The 18,275-nt window shown below is 51.7% G+C and overlaps 1 protein-coding gene and 1 long non-coding RNA gene across 7 annotated transcripts in view; one reads left to right on the top strand and one right to left on the bottom strand.

Moving 5' to 3' along the window:
• The window catches only part of zeb2b (zinc finger E-box binding homeobox 2b), a 37,456-nt gene extending 20,748 nt beyond the window's left edge, over window positions 1-16,708 (bottom strand). For 3 of the 6 annotated variants that reach the window (XM_078102628.1, XM_078102646.1, XM_078102638.1), the window contains exons 1-2: window positions 12,806-13,349; window positions 11,575-11,715 (exon numbers count right to left, since the gene is read on the bottom strand). In XM_078102628.1, the coding sequence (XP_077958754.1) occupies window positions 11,575-11,647 (73 nt within the window). In that variant the 5' untranslated portion in view covers window positions 11,648-11,715; window positions 12,806-13,349. Of the gene's footprint in view, window positions 1-11,574; window positions 11,716-12,805; window positions 13,350-16,178; window positions 16,243-16,380 lie in introns of those variants that run through there. The other 3 variants (XM_078102633.1, XM_078102643.1, XM_078102652.1) reach the window with 3 other exon arrangements.
• On the top strand, window positions 13,285-17,658 carry LOC120813969 (uncharacterized). Its single transcript, XR_005711132.2, has 2 exons — window positions 13,285-13,450; window positions 16,493-17,658. It is a non-coding gene; the product is annotated as an uncharacterized LOC120813969 (long non-coding RNA).
• Window positions 17,659-18,275: the final 617 nt, after the last annotated feature.

Here is an 18,275-nt window from a genome sequence, read left to right as displayed (position 1 = left end):
TAACCCGTTAATCGCCAGCGGGATTTGGCAGGAAGAGTCTTATTCCTAAACAATTGTCGTCGACCTCGTGTCTTGTCAATCATCCTGAGGTTTTAGTGCTTGTCATGGGGGGGGGGGGGGGGGTTTACACCCTTCACATCTCTTTTGACCTCCACTAACTATTTAACAAGTCATGTGCCCCCCTCGGCCCCCCTGTTGAGCAGTAGTTGTACAGATGTCGGGTTTATTGCCCCTGGTGGCTGAAGCCCTGAAAAGTTACGCAATTCTGCCACAACTTTTACTCAAACTCCAGTGACTTTTAGACTTAGATTGAGGGGTTTTGGAAACAGGGAAACCGTCAGTGTTGTTCTGAGCTTCCTCTGTAGACCCGCAGAGATCAATGCAAAAACTCCAGAATCCTCTTGTGTTCTGTCCCCCCCCCCAACACTCAATCTCTAATCCCACTGAGCGCCTGCTTTCAGTTTGCCCAAACACCATGCAGGGAAACTCCAACGGACCAGACACACACACACACACACACACACACACACACACGCTTCATATCTCTCTCCCAGTCACAGTGACACACTGAGGTCATCTCTAACATACGTGTGGGAGAAGCAGTCTGACCGATTTGAACAGAAAACACTCAATCTTATGCACGTTATAGCGGTTACGCCCTTTGTTGGTATTTTCCTTTCTGAAAATAGACAAATAACAAAGTGCGTTTTTCAGAAAGGGGCCTTCAAAGCCTCCCTGAATCCCCCCCCCCGTGCGATAAAAGCCGCGGCCTCTTCATGGATCTGTCCTAAATCGTCCTGAGGTCCCGAAGAAGCTCCCCTTTGAATATTAGTGGCGATTGGCTGGAGGTAAACAGAGCATTAAATCCTGCACAACGGTGGGCGATACGGGCGCAGGACAATGGCTCGACCCGCCATCTCCCAGCCTTTGTTCTCGGCTTAACAAAACTCTGCCGTCACACCGTTTTACCTCAATGCTGCCCTGTCAAAACGGCCATCAGCCCATCACGGCACAGGCAGAGGGGGGGGGGGCATATTAGGAAAACAAAGATTAAGAGAGAAGACGGAGGAAATAAAAAAAAAAAGTGCGGGGGCGACAACGAGAAGATGGCAGAGACAAAAGGTGGGAGCGATACTTAAAAGGAGCTGCTGAGATGTGGACATTCAGAGGGGAAAAGAAATGAATAAATACTCACCTCTCCCCGCTCAGTAATAAGAATATATAACGGCTGGGGGGGGGGGGGGGGGGCGCGTTTTGAACTTAGTGACGTGGAGGCGACAGAACTGGAGCAGTGAGATTCACTAAAAGTTTCATCACAAAGTCCTTATCTGCCCCCCCCCCGAGGGCCCCGGCGAGCTTCAGGAGGAGAGAAGAAGAAACGCGTGCGTCTGCTGTGGCGCGGCGTCATTAGCATGATCTCATTCACGTGTATTCATACACGCATGTTCTCTGCACGCCGCTCCCTCCGACCAGCGGCTTTAGGAAGAAGCGACAGCCTCGCAGAAATGTGACTGGAATTAACGTTCATGCCTCTAAAATGTTGTAATATTTGTTTTTGTGGTGAGCAGAGATGTTCACGCCGTGGCTCCCTCTGCGGGGGTTTTCTCATTTTCTCAAATTCCAAACGTCGGCCTCGTGGCGAATGTTAAGCGGTGATGTTCACAAACATGCAGAAGAGATCCACCGACAATAAAAACGGGTCCCGTCGCCTCTAATATCATTCCGTCTACCTGAAGGAAACACAGAACCAACCCCCGGTTCAATTAGTGGCCATTTAAAAGCGACTTATTAGCACTTAACCTGAAGACTTGACCTCAGCATCAGCATCTTGGTTCAGGCGTTCAGAGCTGCTTCTCCCCTCCCTCTCCTTTCCTCTGCTCCACCGCCGGGTTCTGGCCTGCCAATTTCCTCTTGAAGCTTGACTGGGCCTGATTTGATGCAAACTACCTCGGGGTGGGGGGGTGGTGGGGGGGCGGGGAACTGATGAACAGTTATGTCAAGTCGATTTCATACCGTTGGGAAAGGTAACCTCTCCGTCGGGGAGGAGACGGCGGGGGAGGAGGAGATAAAGGTAATGCAAAAAGAGCCCCCCAAAAAAAAGGAAAAGCAAGGTTATTGGAGTAGAAGGTGGGGTGAGAGGGGAGGGGGGCTTGTAATCGCACCGGGGTGCACCCACCCCTCCGCCGCCTCACCTCACCTCCCTCTGCCTGCTTACCGCCGCGCGCAAACCGCCTAACTGTCAGCGCGAGTACTAATTGCAGATGTGCCAGTCTGCCATCATAATAAATCAGAGGCAGGGCGGACATTAAGCACGGCTGGCTCATTTGTGGGGACTGCTGAAAAGGTAGCAGAAATGAATATTTCATTACCTTAATTACCAAGGAATACTCCTTTCCGCCAGTTCGTGGAATGAGTGTTGCTGTAACTAATTATGAAAAGTAATAACATTAGGGGTACTGTGATTGCCAGTTTATAAGGCGGCGTCTGCTTGCTGTTGAGGTAGAAACCGTGTTGGAAACAGTGGAGCGGAAGGAAGGGAGGAAGGAAGGAAGGAAGGAAGGGAGGAAGCGAGGGTTCTGCAAAATCTGCAAAAAGGTGGGGTTTGCAGGGATGAGTGGAGGTGATTATTTGCCGGGGATGCTTCACATTGCCAGGCGGATGTCTGAACAGGTACGAAGGGGCTCGAACGAAGAGCGATGTGGAACGCCAGGAACCCCCCCCGCCCTGAAGTGCCCCCGCCGACCAAAGGCCCCGCCGCCGACAAAGCACCGCCAGCTGAACATCTGTCCTCGGCCCTTTACGTCAGACACGTAACTCGGCCTGTTAATCACCTCTGGACGCCCCGCGGTGTACGACCACGGGTGAGGTCGTGAGGGGGGTGGGGCGTGGGGGGGGGGGGGGGGGGGGGGGGGGGGGAGAGTACAAGGGTCTGCTTTGATGCACATGCTAATTCCAATACCCCTAAGTAGTAAGAATAAACAAAGTGGTGGAGAACTTATCTGAGGAATGCCGGGCGATAAGGAAGCAGCTTCCCTTGGGTGGGGGGAGCAGTAATTAGAGTGACTGTTTAGAGTGGCGGGCTGCTCCGCGGATGGAGGTGGAGGTGGGGTCTCAAAGCAGAAAGGTCCAACACTGAACTTCTCCCCCGTAGTGAAGCTCCTGCTAAGCTCCAAAACCACATCGCTGAGAGTGTGTGAAAGATTTAAAGGTCGGGGACGTAGAATAAACAACCTGGAGGCCACGAGTCATAAAGCCGTGACCTGGACCAAGGACCCGGCCGCGTCACACGGGCTGTCCCGGGCGCGTGTCCACACAGTGACCCGATCACAAGGTCTCCGGGGAGCGGCGTGGAGCCCCCGTGTTCTCACCCCGTGTTCTCACCCCGTGTTCTCACCGAGCCTGCGCCAAACCGAAAACCAAACCCTGGATTCCCTAATTAATTACCTGTCACGTACCAAACACGCGTCCGCGCGCCCGTGAATCCGGCCCGCCCGCGGCCGCGGGCGCGCCTTCCTCCGCGCCCGGCGTGTCAGAAAGGCTGAGGGACGGGCCTGTCGGTTGTGATTATCCCCCCGCTACCTGAGGAGGTGTTTGTTTGACATTCGCGTTTGACAGCGGCGGGACGCGAGGCGTTCAGGGGTGGGGGGGGGAGGGGGGGGGGGCCTCCCTCTCCAGTCACAATCCATTAACACGTGGGATTCACCTCTCCGAGCTTGTAAGCGGCTCGACTTTGCCACACATGTCCACCGACGGGCGGCGCGCGTGACATTTAAAAGGGGGGGGAGATGCGCTCCCTCCCTCCGCGTTTCACTTCCCCTTGACTCACTCTTGCCAAAGGTTAAATGTATGTCTGAATAACAACGAGGCCACGGTGTAATTTCTGACGCTTCCGCTCCGCTTAGGAAGGTGCTTGATCAGCCCGAGATGAAAGTGGGTGAAATCTGTGCAAACGCAAATGACCTAATTTCGCCTTAATCTCGCCTGGCAATCGGCTGCAATTAAATGGAGATAACGCATCTGAATTTACCTCAGCGCCGGACGGGGGGGGGGGGGGGTTGAGGCCCAAACGTAAGCAGACAAGTCCTCGTTAAAAAACAGAGGAAGGTAACGAGGGGGGGCGCACTTAGGTGGCAAAGCGGGACGCCTGGTGAATAATGGAGCGCGCTGAGACGGCGGCCGCTGATCAAATGGCATGTTCTATTATCCCCAATTAAAGGCGCTGCAGAGGCCTCCGTTTCCAGATGTCACCAGGCCTTTATCCGGTGATCCCTTATCGATTGGTCCACGTGGCCGTGACCTTGCAGAGGAGCCGACATCACACGCCAAACGTGTGTGTGTGTGTGTGTGTGTGTGTGTGTGTGTGTGCGCACGCCGACATCAGAGCAGCTTCCAACACTTGTTTGCACTTGTTTGTCTTCTCCGAGCAAAGAGACGGCAGTGGGAACCAACTGGTTTTAATGGGCCACTGCTGGATTGTCCTGGACTCGCTGTACGAGTCGCACACACACACACACGAGAAAAGTGGCGCTATTCTTTTCCAAAAACACACGATTGATACAGAAGAAAGGTCTTAAAGCCAAAGTCAGTCCTGGATGCACACGCGCACATTGTCAGGGAGGAGAAGGCGTTTGTTTCTTAAGTTGTTGGGTTTTTTGCTCCCCCGTCGTGTGATTATGAATGTGAGTTTACACCTGCTCAGCAACCTGTCGTCTGTCGCGCCCACGCTCCCCCCCCCCCGCCAAGGGAAAAGTCGAAGCGTGGAAAACGTCGAAAATCACAGGCGCGACGCGGCGCAACAAACTGAATAAGTGCAAACAGCAGGACGAGACGGAACGGATGGGGCAAGTAAAGACTTTGAATTCTCACTCGAGAAAGACTCAAATGAGGCATGATGTTTCCAGAACGCAGCCGGCTCCTGCGCGATGCATAAAACATGGCGGCTTAGGCTAAAGAGTGTGCGCGCGGAAATGAAAAGTCCAATGCATGCAATCATTTGCCGGACCACTGAAGTTTCAATTTCTGTGTTTGCTTTTTGTCAAAATCACACGGAGGGAAAGAAGAAAACAGAGAAAAAACCGCAGGATGAGACTCGCGGGGAGAAGAAAAGGGGAAACGAGCACAGAGGCGTGAAATAAAGTCAGGGAGCGGCGCAAAGACGTCTGACTGCGCCGCAACTTTACTCGCGCCGGCGTGTCGCCCAGGCGGGCGCACGCGAGAGGAAGGGCGGAGGAGGGGCGGGACAGAGCGTGACAGGCACCTGTGAGTCCGTCACCTTTGCTCCGGCAGCCTCCGTCCCTCGGCGCCACTCGGGGAGGCCGATCCGACGGAGCAGAAGTTCAGCTGCAGTTCAGAAGAAAAAAAAAGAAAAAAGCCGCCTCCTCTTTTACCACGCAGACAAAAAAACGCAGAAGGGACTGAGGTCAGACGCGAGCGGTGGGAGGCGGGGGGGGGGGGGGGAGGGGAAACGCCACTTGCGTTGTTTTTCGGGGCGACGCGTCTTTGCTGCCGTGGAAACATGAAGGGAAGTCGCAGGGCCCAGTTGGCTCGCCGCTGGCTGATTCACGCCGCGGCGTTAGTCAGGCAACGGATCCCTGCCGCCGCTCTCGCTTTCACCGCTCTTGGCAGTGGCAGTTGCTCTGTGTGTGTGTGTGTGTGTGTGTGTGTGCGCGCGTGCATGAGCACAAATACACTGCGTTGATTTTATAAAAATCAAACCGCGACGCGGCTTGTAGTGCTTTTTAAGGGGGTGGGGGGGGGACAATAGGAAGGGATGGACACAGAGGGACACAGAGGGAGCAAAGAGTTGTCATACAAGAGTTAACCCCCCTCCCCCCTCCCCTCCCTCCTCCAGCACCACCAGCTCCACCCGATTTCTCCAAAGCACGGGTTAATATCACGGCTGCCTGGTAAGGCATTATCCAGAACCTCCCGGAACAATAGGGCCCTTTTGCAAACAGACTCCTTCTTTACCCCCAGTGTCCAAAGGTGTTTGCTGAAGTAAATCTGCCTAAATCCTGCGCAGCTCGGCCGGGGGGGGGGGGGGGGGGGCGAGGGGGGGCGAGGGGGAAGGTGTACCGATAATCCTTCTTCTCAACCAAAATGAAAGAAGAAAAAAAAAAAAAAAAAGTTCTGGGTGAGGAAATGAAAGAGAAGGAGAATAAAGAGAAACTGGAATCCATATCACATGATGCCATTTAAAGAGCTGACGTACCCCCCCCCCCCTCCCCCCTTTCTCCCCCCCCTCTCCCCATCTTTGCTTAAGATTTGCATACATCCAGCCTGGGAACTGAATGATAAAGATATCTCGCCGATGAGCTCCATGGAGCGGCGGACAAACCGCTCAGTGTGGTCATGTGATGTGTTCTCCTGTCAGCCACCAGGAGCACGCTGAAGCACGCTGAAGCACGCTGACGCATTCTGACGCATTCTGACGCAACAGTCGCGGCTTTGAGGGAACTTTTGGAGGCGAGAGAAAAGAGAGGCACCTCGCTCGGACACCTGCTCGCGTCGGCGTCTTTGAGCGCAGTCCCCAGTCGTCCCTCCTCTTCCTCCTCCTCCTCCTCCTCCTCCTCTTTGGTGCGAGTGGCCACGAATAGTGTGGGGCGGCCACCTCGTAACACTATCTGCGTGTCAGCGGGGGCCCGGGTCCCTGCTGGAGTACGCAGGCTATAAAAGGCTCGTAACCAGGGGACGACCAACCAACAACCACAAACACCCCAGTTATTTCTCTCCAACACCCACCCACCCTTTTCTGCCTCTCTGTTTTTCTCCCTTCCTCATCTTTTTTTTTTTTTTTTTTTTTATCCTCCTCTCCTCTCTCGCTCTCCCTTTTCTTCGCCCCCCCCTCCTCCCCCCCTTTTCATCTCGGGCCCTTTTCTGATGCTGAATGCAAATGTGTAGCCCTGCTGCTGGCGGCGAAAGGGGCTGAATTGTGATTAAGAGGGAGAAGGAGAAGAAGAAGAGGAGCTCCTTTCTTTGTTCTCCCCCCGGGGGATGTTTACCAGGAGAGACACGGCGGATCAGATATGAAAGGCATTCAGGTCAGCATTGATGTGAGCGAAAGTGAAATGGTACCTAAGGCATTCCAAAGACCCGCGGTGTCAGGGGTCCGGGCTGGCGGTGCCTCTGCGAGTGTGTGTTCTCTGGCCGCCAGGCGAGAGAATATCTTCACACGAGCAGGGCGGTCGAGGAAGGAGGAACGAGGAAGAAAAAAGGAGGAAGAAAAGATTTTTTTTTTTTTTTTTTTTAAAGGAGGGAAATGTGTCAAAAATGTTTTTGGGCTATTTTTTGGGGGGAGAGAAGTTTTCTGTCCAGTGTCCAGGACGGAGTGAAGGGGATCATTAGCTTTTTCTTTTTCCCTGTGTGTGTGTGTGTTTGGGGGGGCGTACAGCCACAAGCCATGCTATTTGCTTTTATCTGCCTTATCAAAGCGTGAAAAAAAATAAAAAAAATCTGTCCATGTGTGTTGCTGTTCCTGATTTAATTCCTTGTGGAAAGCACATATTAGAGGGTTTGCTGAATAACACACGAGCGAGGACGCCGAGGACATCACACTGCCGCTCTGTCTCTCTGTGACACACGAGCACAATAAAATAAAATGGAATCATGTGAATACTGTGAGTGTAAATACTGCGAGCCCTTCCCCTCCGCGGTGACACCGCTACCCGGCGGGAGCATCCGCCGCTACGCTTCACATCCCTGCCGCGTCGCGAGGGAAGTCCATTCATTTCATGCGCTCGGCTATGTACACTTGACTCACACACTTTGAGCAGATGGGTATATTTAGATCGTGCCGACTGCAGGCGGAGGAGAGAGGGAGGGAGGGAGGGAGGGAGAGGGAGGGAGAGGGGAGAAAAAAATAAAATAAAGTGACGCGAAAAGCCGGCGTGCGCGCGGCGGAATAATAAGGCCTCGCGCCGCACGCCGTGGCTGTGACAGGATAAATGTGCCTCCTTATTACCCCGCGTTGGGGGAAACCTGCTGGCCGCTATGCACCGGGGTAATTGGAATGTGTCTGTTTTGATGCGGCCGAGAGGAAACACCCCAGTAGGGTCCGTCCCACGCCCCCCCACCCCCCCGGCCCGCGCGCCACGACAGCCCGCCGACGTCTCCCAGGGATGATTTCACTTAAACAAAATAATCCTTTGTTTCCCTCGGATCACTTTCCTCACCGCTCTCCTGCGAGGGAGGGGGGGCGAGGGGGGGGGTGAGGGGTGAGGAGAGCAAGGTGTCTGCGTCGGCTGCTCCACACAATTGCCGGCCCGTATGGGAATGGCAGCAGTGAATGGCGCCGTGGACGCCCCCCCCCCCCCCCCCCCCCCCCCCGCCCGCCACTATTGACGGTATAAACATGTAAATGAAACACATTACCGCTGACAATCAATTGTCCTCGCGAAACCTGCCCTCCTCCTCCCCCTTTTTTTTCTCCCCCCCCCCCCCACTTTACTCAGTGACGATGGCACAAAAAAAAAAAAAAACTGCCCCTACCACGAAGAGGGAAAATGTGGGAGAATAGGGAGGGAGGGAGGTCGGCAGGAAGGAGGAGGGGGGAGAAAAGAAGAGGAAGAAAGGGAGCACCTTGTCCCCCCCCCCCCCCCTATTCTCCACTGCGAATAGAACTTTAAAAAAGGCAGAGGGATAATAGAGATGGAGAATTGTTTAGACTGGCAGAAACCTGCCATTGTCTGAGACTGAAAGCAACCCCCCCACAACCCACCCCCCGACCCCCCCATTTCACACGCACACTCTCCCTTATTTTTTCTCCACCTTACGCGAGACCGCGACGGCCTTAATAACCACATTCACACTATGATATCAACCCCCAGCACCCGGAGGGGGGGGCGGGGGCCTCGCTGCTGCACATTATGTAATCCGTGCGTTTCCATTTCATCAGGGGGGGGGGGGGGGGGGGCAGACGTCAAGTGAAAACAACATCTGCATTTCCTCTGTTGTCTTCCCCCTCAGACCCAACGTGCCCCCGTTATGATGCGTGACGCTGCCATAAAACACAAAAACAACTCTGCTTCTGGATAATGATTTTTTTTTTTTAAACGCCGCTTTGTGACGCTCGAGTCGGCTGGACGGCGAGGACAGGTGCGCGGCGGCTTTCCCGCGGGGCGTTCACAGCTGGGGGGGGGGGGGGGGGGGGGGGGGGGGTTGACAAGCAACACCTGGCGAGGGCCAAACTCTCAAACACGTCACGCTGCCGGGGATCGAGTTTCCCGCCAGCCGAGGAGCGCGGCGCTGCCGCCGGCGTGAAACACGTCGCTCCTCAGGTGCAATGTCGCCGGCGTCTCGCGGCCTCTGAGCTGCGGGACGGCGGCGTGCAGGGAGGGGGGGGGGCGAGTCGTGGACTGTGGTTAAATACCACATGACAGGCCGGGCAGCCCTGAAGGCCAGCAGTCATCTGGGCGAGAATGTCATCGCTTCGACAACTTAGCGAGCGAAGGCCTCGTTAATACTAATTGGCACAAATGCTGAAAACGCTCCTTCCATTTTGGAAAAAAAAGAAATGAAAAAAAAAGGAGAAAAATAATTCAAACAATTCCCGTTATTCTGTCAGCGACGATGCAGTGAATGAAAAATATCAGATTAAAATATAATATCACAGAGCCGTAATTACTCCATTAAAACAGAAGAACTGCGACAAACGTTTAGTTGTTTTTTTTAAAACAGAAAAACATAATTACAGGTGAAATTAGGAAATTACTATTTCCACCCAAACACGTTTGCTGACTTACTCCGAAGGCATTTCGGAGAAATCCATCTCTGATTGTGCCGATTTCACGTTTCGTGTTTTTTCACGTGGTTCGCGAGCTGAGGGGACGGGAGAAGGAGCCGCGGCGCGTCCGCCCTCCATCTGCTGACAACGTGGACAGAAAAGTGCTTTTCCCAGTCGGGGGGGCTCCGTCCGTCCCGCCGGCCGTCACACGCTCCGCCACCGCTCCGCAGAGCCGGGCGAGGAGGAGCAGGAGGAGGAGGAGGAGGAGGAGGAGGAGGACGGAGACACAGAGACAGGAGAGTGGCCAAGCCTCAATAAGCCGCTGCATTCCCAGGGGGAGGATCGGGGGTGAGGAGGGGGGGGTTAACAGACAGAGCTGGTTGTTATGGGAGAAGAAAAAAAAAGGAGAAAAAAAAGGGGGGGACTAACATTTTACATTTTCAATCCAGAACGATATTAAATATATTTCTTTAAATTGATGTTCTCCTGCTTGAGAGAAAATTAAAACGTTTCTCTGCCACAGCTCGATGTCTCTCGCCAGCTTTCAGGGAGTGAAAATTATATTTGCTTTACCAATATTATTTTATCAAATGCTCCATTTTGTACTAAAGCCACGTTTTCTCCCTAACACCCCCCCCCCCTCCCTCCCCCCTCTCCCCCCCCACCAAAACAGGTGGCCACAGCTAAACAGGCTTTTGTAATCTCTAAATGGGTGTTTTTATTCCATTTTTCAATAAAGTAAGGACGCTCCAATTGTAAAAACATATTTATATCTCCGGCTCGACTGCTCTCGTGCTACTTAGTGTGGAACAAAATGCTTGTCTGCCATCGATTGTATGAAATCAATAAATGAAATCTGATCTAGATAAATAACCTGTGGGGGCAGAGATTAAAAAACTGTTGTGGAGAAAAGCAAATGAAAGCCTCGCTATTTCTCTCACACACACACACACACACACACACACACACACACACACACACACACACACACACACACTGGCTCAGCTCGTGTTTGGAGCCGGGATGGAATAATCAGGAATAACGGGGCCAGGGAATGTCACTGCACATTTGCCTCTTGTGGGAAACTGTGCAGTCAAATGGAGAAAGAAAATCTACAAATCTCCAGCTGCAGTCCGGACCCAATTAATGTGCAGCATTTATCGGACGTGTAATCCCGTTTATATACGACGCCTCCGCGACAATAAACCAGCGACAAAAGAAAACACATTAAAAACTAAAGCAACAACCCCAATGAATTATTTCAGCGACAGTGAAGGTAAATCACGTGAGAATGCGAGCGGGCGGAAAGGGCCCCGGACAGGGAGAAACACGGCGCCGAACGCGGATTAAAGCGGGTCGACGCCGCAGTCACAAAAGGTCGGACTTCCGCAGCGGGCCGCGGCGAGGGAGAGTGCCCGGCACGCGGCGCCCCCGCGGCGGACCGGGTCCCCGCGAGGGACCGGCCGGCACCGCTGCGCTCCAACTTTCAAACACCCTCAAGTTTCCAAAGCGGCCTCGTCGCCGCACTCGCTAAATTCTGCCCCCGAACACACATACACACGCACACACACACACACGCGCGCGCGCGCGCGCGCGCGCGCTTTGAAGAACATTTATATTGCTATTTGTAACGGGAGCGGACGCGTTTACGCACAGCTCGTCCCCGGGACAGCGGGGCGTTTAGCCTGCGTAAAGGGGGGAGGCTGAATGCGCACCAGCCGCGGTCCATCACCCGCCTCCGAACCGCAGTGGAAACCTCCACGCCAGGCGTACATCCAAAGATACCCCCCCCCCACACCCTCCACACCCCCCCCCCCGGCTGCTTGGGCTGTCTTCCCCCGTGATTTTCTTACCGTTTTTCCGTCTCGGGTTGGCTTGTTTTCGCCTCTTACACCTGGGGCCATCCGCCATGATCTCTTGCTTCATTGATAAGTGTGTGAGTGGGATCAGATGGCAGCTCGCATGGACTCGATTCCTTGATTTCCGCCTGATATCTGACGGGAAACACACACACACACAGAGCAACACCCACGACGTGGGGATTAGCGCGGGGTCCACTGGCGCCGGACGCGCGACAAGGACCAGCACACCCGGGTTAGGCGGGGGGGGCACGGAGGGTAAAAAGGGACGGAGACGCGGAGGACGTGCGCGTCCCCCCGGGTTTAGGATCCAACTGCTCGGCTCTCAGCTCAGTGGCTTTAACAGCTCATGTAATTCTCTTATTGGAAGAAAAAAACACGATTCATTTAGGGACTGACACAAAATCACACGTTGGGATTTCTCTCACAAAAGTTTCACCCGCCGGTTTGTATTTTTCTTCACTCTGAAGGAAATATATATTCGGCTTATTTCTATTAAAACTGGCAGGATTCGTTGAGGTTTCGCGCTGCCGGGTCGGGTTAATAAATCCAATTTGTGTCACATTTAGGGTCTGACCCACAGCTCACGCGTCATGGACGAGCGGGGCAAGAACTGTGTGGTCCGACCCGAAGTCGCACAACTTCAATAAACACTTTCCTGCCTTCAACAAACTCCTTCCGACCACTCTTCACACTATTTGACAAACAACAGGAGGGGAATAATTGTTTAAATGAGCGCGGACTAAAAGGGGGACCTTGAAGGGCACAAATGGCGCATAAACAGCAGCCAGTTTATCAGCGCAAATACCGTTATTCGGAGGGACCGCTGGCCGAGCCCCGGTCGCTCGGTGCTACGTGCGCGTTTACGTGGATGATTTAGAAACACCCTAATAAAATGCCGGCTGAGGAGCCTAAAAGAGGGAAAACGGGATGTAATCGCCCTTTTTGCTCCCAGGGACAGCGGAGGCGAGCAGCGCCGAGCGCCCCGAAAAAAGCTCACTTTCTCCGGCTGACGGGAACCCGCGGGACGCCTCTACATCACGGAGGTGGGGGAAAAAAAAAAAAAAGAAAAGAAAAGGGAAAACGCTCAAAACAAACGCACCTATTTCCACCTGCGCAGGTAAGGCAAAGTTGAGCTCCAGCCGCGGTGCGGGCGCGCGGAAGTTATGGGGTCCAACATTTCTCCGAAAACACGCGATAAATTGCAAAGTGAGGAGCCACGTACCTGCCGTGGGGGCCGCGCGGACGGGTCTCGTGGAGAGGAGTTGCGAGGAGGGACGAATACCGGAGAGCGTCGGTGTGCGGCTCCTTTTCCACCGGTGATAATAAAGCCTTAGAAATAAAGCCTCAGAAATAGTTGGGAGGAGGGAGGGACCGCTATTCCTGCAAGGGCAGGTTTACAACTGATGTCTTACACCCACTCCAGGAAACAAACCTGGGTAGGGACTGACGTGTTACGCCTCTTCTAATGACATTTTTTTTTATTTCCACCTCCTTTTCTTTGCCGTGTAACACAGAGGAGAAGCCCCCTGAAACGCACGCCACCTATCTTCACGGGAGGGGATAATTGAGGAGCGCCAAACGTGAGCATCTTCTGGGTTGAACGTGAAGTTGTTTTTTTTTTTTTTGGTTTTTTTTTTCTTGTCCTCCCTCCCTCAGTTCTCCCCCCTCTTTTCTTTCCCTCGCTCTCCTCTCTCTTCCTCCATCTCTTCTCTTTTTGAGTGAAACCAACTATGTCGCGCTGCGACGCGGAGCGAAGAGCGGGCGGGCGCGCGTTGCGTTTTTTCCGCTTTCTTGGTGCGTGCGCGCGTGTCTGCGTTGGTGGAGCAGGGGGAGAAACTTGCAGCGCGTCCACGCCGGCCGCAATCACGTAAGGATGTTTTTCTTTAAAATAATATTTCTATTTCCACTCGGTTTAATTCGCAGGAGCGGCGGGTTGATCCGGCCGGACGCGGAGGCTCCACATTCTTCCTCATTGCGATTGGAAGGTTTCAGGGTGTTCGGCTTTCCACGCGTGTGCGCGTCGCCGCTGAGAGCAGCGTCGTTTTAAAATGTGCCAAGTGGGAAGGTCACTTGTTTCCATTACAAAGGAGCGTTTCCTTGTATTGACAGTAATGTTCTTCGTGTCACAGGTTCCTTTTGTTTTTATGTAATTATTGAGGAGCACAGACTCGTTGGATAGATGCGTGTGTGAGTGTGAGTGTGTGTGAGTGTGTGTGTGATTTTTGTTGGAATGAGACCGTGAAGGGAAAAGTCCTCCTGCAGCTTAATGCGTGTTGTTTTATTACCTGGCTGATGCACCTGCACCAGCCGCGCGTGCTGCAGGTGCATCTGTGCAAAACGAGTGCACGTAAACTCAACATCGGGAGACGAACATTATTTGAATTACTGCTTCCGCTTATTAGCTCATTAGGTTGTTTTTTTTTCCAATTGCACCCCCTAACGAAAATGAGCCAAAGTGAATGTAAAATAAGTGTGACATTGTAGAGGTCTGAGGTGATACTTTTAGAGCAGAGAGAAGAGAATAACGCACAATAAAGAGACGGCAGAGTTGCTACAGAGAGTCCCTGCAGGAATATTACAGGAATGTCACAGTGACAGGATGAATCTCACATTTATTAAAGTCAGCCGTCTCAGCCATGTATGGGGGGGGGGGGGGGGGGGGGATCCACCTTTTGCAGCTCTTCGATTGGTTGTGTAAATAAAGAATTATTTTGTGTCCAGCAGTTTGCCACTGTATGGCTAATTAAATCATCAATCAGAGGGCTGCATGGACTGGTTGATGACCCCCGCACCCCCGTTAATTACTCTCCATCCCCCCATCCAAAAAAATAATAATAACACAATCAGAGGCTGCAGAAAGAAGCGACAGGGTCGTGCATTTATTAATATGATCTGTGGCTTTTGTGGAATATCACTTTTGTTATTTTTATAATCAAACAATTAGAAATTTCGATTACAATAATTCTGAATATCGTGAACAAATTCCTCTTTCAACTTAAGTCCCTCTCCGACGTGCCTGCATGTGTCGGAGGAGGTTTTGGGTGAGTTTACTTTCTCCCGTTCTGAAGCATTTCCATCATGACATGCCGTCTTTTTTTATCTTCGTACTGAATAACAAAGAGGGGGAGGAAGAGGAGGAAGAGGAGGAGGGCAGAGGCGGTTTCCTCGGGTCCAAAGTGGATCCAGTCCTGGGTGAATTATTGTCATGCGTAATTTACTGCCACGGTGGCTGCATGTAGGAGAAGGAGTCCGGCTCTCTCTCCCCCGTCTCCCACTCTCTCTCTCTCTCTCTCTCTCTCTCTCACACACACACACACACACACACACACACACACACACACACACACACACACACACACACACACTTGAACCGGAGCTGCAGCTCCGTGTCCCATTCATCCGAGCAAGTCTGGAGTGGCACCGCTCCCCCCCCCCCCCCGACGTGGGGCCGCATATTCAGCGTGAAAGCGGATTACAGTCGGTGTGTGACCTATAGGGGGACCTTGTGCTTAATGAATAAATTGATTTAAACGAGGGGAGGGGTACCAAAAACAGCGTATGCACAAATTCATAATTCTATCTGGATTTTATGATTTTGCGTCCAGATTAAAGGTGGAAATTAATTATAACACAAATTGTTTACAATGTTTTTGGAAAATTGTTATTTATGAGATTAAAAGCCTGACAAATTTGTAATTATTTAAATAAAGAAGAGTGGATATTTTTAACTGTGTTTGTATTTTTTTTTTCTCTAAATAAAAATCTGAAGCACATTTTCTGCCCTGGTTTATTTTCTGAAGTTGAAATGTTTCCCCCAAAAAACCCCAATAAGTGGAAATTCACTCGGGTTTAATGGTTTTTAGTGTCCAACACCTAAATTGGAGCTGTGTAGTTCTGCAGCTGTCTGCCTCAGGCATGACGGCTGATTACCAAGATTATAATCCTAATTTCCTCTCCCTCTCTGCTTCAGTGTGTGTGCGTGTGAACAGAGGCCCACTTTTAGCTTTCTGACAGAGAAAACACAAACACAGCGGTGTGGTGGGCTTGTAGGAATGTTCTGTAGTATTTAGAGAATGCGTCTGTGTAATTACATCGTCCCTTTGTACACATGCAGCAGTAACAGAACAGACGAATAAACTCACTGCTATGTTTTTTGTACATAAGTGAGAGAAAAAAAAATTAAGAAAACGGGTAAAAAAAAAAAAAAGCAGTCCCGAAAGGTTTTTTTTTTTTTTTTTTTTTTTGCCGGTTTTCTGGTATTTTTTTGGATTTATTTGCATATTTCCACATGTGCGGCCCTCGCACAAACACTCAAACATCCACATCGCAGAGCGTCTCGTACGTGATGTTTAACAAAGAGAGCACCGGCCCAGCGATGCCGTAATCTCAAAAACAATGAACGCGTCTTTCAGCACCGCCGGGGTTCTGTACAGTGAAGCGAGACGCGCACGGCGGGAACGCGCCTCAGGACCCAAACGCCGCTCCGTGACCTCGTCGAGCGGCCGCCGGCGCTCCCCACCAACGGCCCGATTCAGCGCGGGCAGAAGTCACACGACGTGAATGTCAGAAATACAGATTGATGCGTAACAACTCACCTGTGTGCTCCAGATGTGTCTCCCTGCTGCGGGTCCTCGGCCCAATATGACGTGTGCAGAATCACTGTGAGAGAGGAGGACAGAGTGAAAAAAAGTCCCGTTCATATCCAGACACATTCATAAGAACTGCAGATACGGTTCCACAGGAAGGAGGTCAAAGGTCAGCGCAAGCCAGACTGATGTGGCTACCAGTGATACTCACACTGAGGTCTCATCATTTGTGCCAGCTCTCTAATTGTTGGCACAAACAGCTGTGACTCCTTTCCAAGCTAAACAGTGACTCAGCTTTTCCTCCACCGTTTGCTTCTTATCAGGAAAATAAAATCCACTCAAAAGGAATCTGGCGGAGCACGGGAAGGCCAACGTCTCCAGCGACACCGGAGGAAGCGGCTCGGTAATTGCAGGTGGTTAGCAGCTCTTCAGCAGCTTTACTCCCCCGTCACGCCGTCCTCGCGTGCTGGGCGGGACGCCGTTCTTACGTTAGGTAAGAGGTGACTCAGATCTGCCGACAGCAGGGGAGTCGACTGGTCCTGTTGATGTAAAGCAACAAAGAAACGTTACGAAATGATGGCAAATAATTAGTGTTCAGCCCAGTCACAATAAGAAAGAGGGTGCCCCCAAAATCCACTTCTACAATTGAAAACATCTGTCCAGAGGCAGCAGCTCGGCCTCTCAAGTGCTCAGTTTGTGCCGGAGCCTCTTTTTAATTAGAAGGCCGCTCGTCGCTGGCGTTCAGAGGTTGTGAATGCACGACAGAGGAGCCGTGGCGTCCCAGATCACATCAAACCGGGCTCCTCTCCCCGGGCAGCGGCTCCACGGCGGCTCCGGAGACCCACGGACAATTAAAGGCCGAGAGGCGAAGGCTCCCGCGTGCGTTCCGCGAACATGCAAAATGAATTTAGTTCACATTTTCCACGAGCGAGAGAGAGAGAGAGCGAGAGAGAGAGAAAACCTCTTTTCTGATCTCTGTCGGTCCAACGAGGAAACTAGCACACAGACAAAAAGTATTGATTTTTTGATGTTGTTCTTGTTAGCTGAAATGTGCGCGGAGGCTTCTACAAATGACCACTTGTTCGACCGAGACTCTTACAAGAACAAGACGAACGCGCCACGTCTTCCTGCAGAAAGACAACGGAATAAAAACTGTGTTTAGTCCCACCAGCACGTCTCAAGTTGGACCAGCTATGTGTGTGTATTTCATTCTTTTTCATTCGTATTTGTTCTCAAATGTTTGGGTGCACAAATCAACATTTAAAATGAATAATAAATGCGCTCCGCTGATGAAGATGATACCGCGGATGTTCAAATGAATGCAAGTAAGTCCGCTGCTACTTCAAAAGGCGAGAATGCACTAAATTATGTTTGATGACGACCTCCTCTTAATACATGTGAATGCATAACCTGCCCCGTAGTAAATCACAATTAAACAGATGTCATTAGACATTCACAGTTATCACCGGACTGGCTGCACGCCCCCCCCATGAAAGGAATCATCTTAACACATCGACACGGCCCGATTCTTTATCAGCTGCTTAAATAGAGGGCGAAGCCCTGAAAAGAAGTCAGCAGTTCTGCTGATTGTTGTGAGGGGATTGAGTGTGTGTGTGTGTGTGTATGTGCACACACATATTTGTGTATTGTGAGTCACCAAACCAATTCCTGCACATTTACTGTACAAATAAAGGGGTTTGGATTGAGCCCGTGATAGGTCCCACAAGAAAACTTCTTGCTCTGAGAAGAGGGGGAAAAGAGGACTTATCGCTGGCTGAAATTAATAATTGACTGCGTCTCCGATGAATAATTAATCAAACATTTGAATAATTGTTGTAGCTCTAATCTGGACAGACATTTGCATACCGGCGTGCTCTTAATATCCGCCGCTGTACACAGAGTCTACATCCTCTCAGGACCTTGTCTGGTCTCACAGATGTTCCTCTAGTCGTCCATCAGCCGCTACGGGAGGAAACCAGAGGAACCCGCATCACTCACTGGAAGAAGAGGATCGCGTGTATTAGAACACTGATACGAAAATCTCATCATGTCAGACTGCCGGCAGGACGAGGTAACTGACTGTAGAGGAATGTTATACAACGGCAC

The sequence above is a fragment of the Gasterosteus aculeatus genome, chromosome 1 (genome assembly GCF_964276395.1).
Source record: "Gasterosteus aculeatus chromosome 1, fGasAcu3.hap1.1, whole genome shotgun sequence".
Classification (NCBI taxonomy): domain Eukaryota; kingdom Metazoa; phylum Chordata; class Actinopteri; order Perciformes; family Gasterosteidae; genus Gasterosteus; species Gasterosteus aculeatus.
Note: the sequence above shows the minus strand (reverse complement) of the source record. Positions and strands in the feature narration are given on the sequence as shown.